We start from the raw sequence: 5,372 nt of genomic DNA on the forward strand, positions 1-5,372 counted from the left end.
TGATGACAAGATGTGGAGACCATCATAGTATAGTAGTGGAGCTAGTACAATAACAAGGTGTGGAGACCATCATAGTATAGTAGTGGAGCTAGTACAATAACAAGGTGTGGAGACCATCACAGTATAGTAGTGGTACCAGACCACCATCAATTTCAACTGATTTGAGAAGAAATAGGGAATTATTTCTTAGTGTAAGGGTGCCAATATATTTGGCTGAAGCTGTATCCAATCAAAGTAATTTAGCATTATCCAAATCATATATCAAATCAAATTCAAGGTTGGAGTGAAGAATAGCTAAATTCAATAATCTATATAATAACTTAATAGACTATTGTCTTGTCCAGGTGAAGTGCTTGTACATCAAGCTGCCTCACATTACAGAAACAGCTACAAGCCAAGGCTACTTACTTCCTTATATAATCATTTACATTTAACAATATCCAAATCATATCATGAACAACAGAGGGTTTATACTTCAATCAAAACTCATAATGAAAACGAAATACACATTTTAAAATATTTCATTTGATTTTAGACATGATCAAGATGAAAAAACAAAAACAGGCCTATTTTCTTGATCAGATTTTCATTTAAACAATATGATTTAATGTGACAAACAAAAACACAAATTCTCAGTCAAAAACACAAGTCAGAACACAGTCTCTCTATTCTCTCATGTGATTTCAGGTCTTCTGACTGGGAAAATATCTTTCCACATTGAGAGCAGTGGTATGTCTTCTCTTCCTGTGTATGTATTCTTTCATGCTTATTCAGATGCCTTAACCGGTTAAATCTCTTTCCACAGTGGGAGCAGTGGTAGGTCTTATCCCCTCCTGTGTGTGTCCTCTCATGCCTTGTCAGACCCCCTAACTTGGTAAAACTCTTTCCACACAGGGAGCAGTGGTAGGGCTTATCCCCTCCTGAGTGTGTCCTCTCATGCCTTGTCAGACCGTCTAACTTGGTAAAACTCTTTCCACACAGGGAGCATTGGTAGGGCTTTTCTTGTGGGTGTATCCTCTCATGCTGTTTCAAGTTCACTAAACCCATAAAATTCTTTCCACACTGGGAACATTGATAAGGCTTCTCTCCTGTATGTATTCCTTCATGTAATTTCATGGACTTTAACTGGGTAAAACTCTTTCCACACAGGGAGCATTGGTAAGGCTTTGTTCCTGTGTGTGTCCTCTTATGCTGTTTCAAGCTCACTAAAACCCTAAAACTCTTTCCACACTGGGAACAGTGATAAGGCTTCTCTCCTGTGTGTGTCCTCTTGTGCCGATTTAGGTTCCCTAACTGGGTAAAATTCTTTCCACAGTGGGAACATTGAAAAGGATTTTCTCCCGTGTGTATTCTCTTGTGTGATTTCAGACTCCCTAACCAGGTAAAAGTCATTCCACATTTGGAGCAGTGGTAAGGCTTCTCTCCAGAGTGGATTCTCTTATGTATTAATAGGTAACCTAATTCGTTAAAACTCTTTCCACACTGGGAGCATTGGAAAGGTTTTTCTCCTGTGTGTGTCCTCTCATGCCTATGCAGGTTCCCTAACTTGGTAAAACTCTTTCCACAGTGGGAGCAGTGATGTCCTCCTTTTGCTTTGGGCGTCTCTGGGTCTGATTTCCCTGAAGGACTCTTTCCGTTGTCAGAGGGAGAGTCTGGTTTCTCTCCTGTCAAAGACAAACAGATTATCTAGTTACTTAGTTGTCTACTGTGCTGTACTGTGTGACCAAACTTGTGAAACATATACAGTGGGGCAAAAAAGTACAAATTGTGCAAGTTCTCCCACTTAAAAAGATGAGAGAGGCCTGTAATGTTCATCGTAGGTACACTTCAACTATGACAGACAAAATGATTTTAAAAAATCCAGAAAATCACATTGTAGGATTTTTAATTAATCTTTCTGCAAATTATGGTGTAAAATAAGTATTTGGTCAATAACAAAAGTGTATCTCAATACTTTGTTATGTACCCTTTGTTGGCAATGACAGAGGTCAAATGTTTTCTGTAAGTCTTCACAAGGTTTTCACACACTGTTGCTGGTATTTTGGCCCATTCCTCCATGCAGATCTCCTGATGTCTGTCCTTATTAGGACTCGTAGACTATGTGTCTCTTCTGACATTCCTTCAGCATCTTCATGTCCTAAAAATATATGGCCTATGTCTATAGTCCATCAGTTGGTCATTTGGCTGACCCCCTCCTTTGTATGTCCCTCTGACCTTGGTTTGTCCAGCTGTCCTATGCTCTCACGGCCTTACTCTGGCCTCCTGTCCTATACAATAAACAATGCATTTTACCAGAATGGCAAATGCACTCTAAGTGTATCTTTCTCTTGTGTTACAGTATTATGTTCCTCCCTATATGTACATCTTTCTCCCACAGTTGTTACGTAACATTTTTTTTTAACCTTTATTTTACTAGGCAAATCAGTCAAGAACAAATTCTTAATCTCAATGACGGTTTAGGAACAGTGGGTTACCTGCCTTGTTCAGGGGCAGAACGACAGATTTTTACCTTGTCAGCTCGGGGATTCGATCTTGCAACCTTTCTGTTCCTGGCCCAAAGGTCGAATCACTAGGCTATCTGCCACCCCGGCAACTCTGATAAAAAACATTATAGGAGTTGCCTCCAGATCACTATGCATATTCATGCTAGTAGCTTAGCATCTCTCTCCATTGAATACAGGCGGTTGAAGTACAATAAGAACATGTATCCACCAATCCAAAGAAAGGATAGGTGGGAGCTAGACAACCCACTTGGCCACTTTGTGGACAACGACTCCCCTTGTTAGGGCAGAGAGACATCTTGTCAGTATATCCACAATCTTTGGTGTAGCCAACCCAACTCTCGCATGGCACTATTGGGGGCTCGGTGTGTATTAAAACATCACCACACGAAAATCACTACATGTCGTGGGTCAGCAGTCATCACCCCAGTCTGCGGTCAGCAGATAGACCCTTCTCAAATATATATGTTAAGTCAATTTTTGGAAACGGAAAGGAGAAAACAAGGGGTAGCTTGCTCTCTACGTCGTCTGATTCTAGACTTCATACTAGGGCCCTCCGTTGAAGAGGTATTGACGGGCCAACTCCGAATATCCAAAGTTAAAAACAAATTTAAGGCGGTACTTACTGGTGTTAATCAGTTCTCCCATCTCCTCCTCTTCATCTCTCAATGTGACAGTAATCTCCCCTTCCATCTTCACTCCAAAAACGGCATCCTCCTCTTTCTCTTCCTCCTCTTCTTTTACAGTAACATCCTCCTCCTCTTTCACTCTGAACGTGTCTTTCTCTTCTTTCACAGTAACGTCTTTCTCTTCTTCTTTCACTGTAACAGCCTCAACCTCTACTTCTTTTTTAACTGTGACATCCTCCTCTTCCTTCTCCTCTTTCACAACAATGTTCAGCCCCAGAGCTTCTTTCTCCGTCCAGCAGACCTCTTCTTTAACAGGAGGGGAGTAGTTTAGGGAGCTCATGGTCAGGGATGTTAGCTAGCTAGCATTAGCGGCTAGTGCTAACTTAACCAGCCAGCTACTATAGCTGACTAATATAAAATAACGTAATATGAAATTAAATAGGTTAGATACGACAGAAGTGTGTCTAAAACACAGTATCTAATATACACCGAAAGCGTATAATTAGCTTGAATCTTTCGGCTATGTTGGCTTGCAAGCTACCAAGGTGGTTGACGAGCTATTTCTGAAGAACCTTCCACGAGATTACACGTCACGCTGGCAGGTGTCGCCAGAAAGACGCACATCGCCGCCTGCTGACTGGAGGGGAAACGCAGTTGAGGATCATATTTTATTTTCAGACAAAGATTCTTTTTAAATGGATTTAATTAAATAATACTATTATTTTGAGACATACAAAGAATGGAATGTGTTGATTGATTAGTGTGAATAAAAAAATGTTTACTAGAGCTCATTTAAGGCAGTTTCATTAAGTCAAACAACATCTAAATAAGTAGCCAGCTAATGTAGGTTGATACTGCTCCTACAAGGTGTAACAATATATAATGTAGATGTATATAATGAACAGACTAGGTCGATACTGCTCCTACAAGGTGTAACAATATATAATGTAGATGTATATAATGAACAGACTAGGTCGATACTGCTCCTACAAGGTGTAACAATATATAATGTAGATGTATATAATGAACAGACTAGGTCGATACTGCTCCTACATGGTGTAACAATACATCATGTATCTATCTACATGATGTATTGTTTGTTACACCATGTAGGAGCAGTATCGACCTAGTCTGTTCATTATATCCAGACAGACTAGGTCTATATTGCTCCTACGTGGTGTAACATTACATCATGTAGATGTATATAATGAACAGACTAGGTCTATACTGCTCCTACATGATGTAACAATACATCATGTAGATGTATATAATGAACAGACTAGGTCTATACTGCTCCTACATGGTGTAACAATACACTACCTTTCAAAGGTTTGGGGTCACTTAGAATTGTCCTTATTTAATTTATCATTTATAAAAACCTGTTTTTGCTTTGTCATTATGCGGTATTGTGATGTCATTATGGTCTATTGTGATGTCATTATGGGGTATTGTGTGTGGATTGATGAGGAAAATGTTTTATTTAATACATTTTCAAATAAAGCAGTAACAACAAAATGTAGAAAACGTGAAGGGGTCTGAATACTTTCCGAATGCACTGTATATATAGGGGCAGTACTTAGTGACATCCCTTCATGAAACAGGAGGTACAAATATATAACAGGTTCAAAATATCAACATTCAATGTATCAAATTATTTGACCAAGCTGGAAGTTTAAATGCCAGCCCAGCCACAATCCTAGAGGTTCAATGATGATCAACCTCCTCCTTCACATCTGACTCCAGAAGATCAACCTCCTCTTTCACATCTGACTCCTGATGATCAACCTCCTCCTTCACATCTGACTCCTGATGATCAACCTCCTCCTTCACACCTGACTCATGATGATCAACCTCCTCCTTCACACCTGACTCCAGAAGATCAACCTCCTCCTTCACATCTGACTCCTGATGATCAACCTCCTCCTTCACATCTGACTCCTGATGATCAACCTCCTCCTTCACATCTGACTCCTGATGATCAACCTCCTTCTTCAAATCTGACGCCTGACGATCAACCTCCTCCTTCACATCAGACTCATGATGATCAACCTCCTCCTTCACATCTGACTCCTGATGATCAACCTCCTTCACATCTGACTCCTGATGATCAACCTCCTCCTTCACACCTGACTCCAGTTGATCAACCTCCTCCTTCACATCTGACTCCTGATGATCAACCTCCTCCTTCACATCTGACTCCAGTGATCAATCCAGAGTGTCTTCTTTTTGGGGGAATCCCGAT

At 40.3% G+C, this 5,372-nt stretch overlaps 1 protein-coding gene across 1 annotated transcript; it reads right to left on the reverse strand.

Annotated features, from left to right (window-relative positions):
• Positions 1 to 518: 518 nt before the first annotated feature.
• LOC127914395 (zinc finger protein OZF-like) lies at positions 519 to 3,739 on the reverse strand. Its single transcript, XM_052490232.1, has 2 exons — positions 3,128 to 3,739; positions 519 to 1,664 (listed from the first exon to the last, which is right to left on the reverse strand). The coding sequence occupies exons 1-2, from the start codon at positions 3,468 to 3,470 to the stop codon at positions 637 to 639; spliced, it is 1,371 nt and encodes a 456-aa protein (XP_052346192.1). The 5' UTR covers positions 3,471 to 3,739; the 3' UTR covers positions 519 to 636.
• Between the last annotated feature and the right edge of the window lie 1,633 nt (positions 3,740 to 5,372).

The sequence above is a fragment of the Oncorhynchus keta genome, chromosome 32 (genome assembly GCF_023373465.1).
Source record: "Oncorhynchus keta strain PuntledgeMale-10-30-2019 chromosome 32, Oket_V2, whole genome shotgun sequence".
Classification (NCBI taxonomy): domain Eukaryota; kingdom Metazoa; phylum Chordata; class Actinopteri; order Salmoniformes; family Salmonidae; genus Oncorhynchus; species Oncorhynchus keta.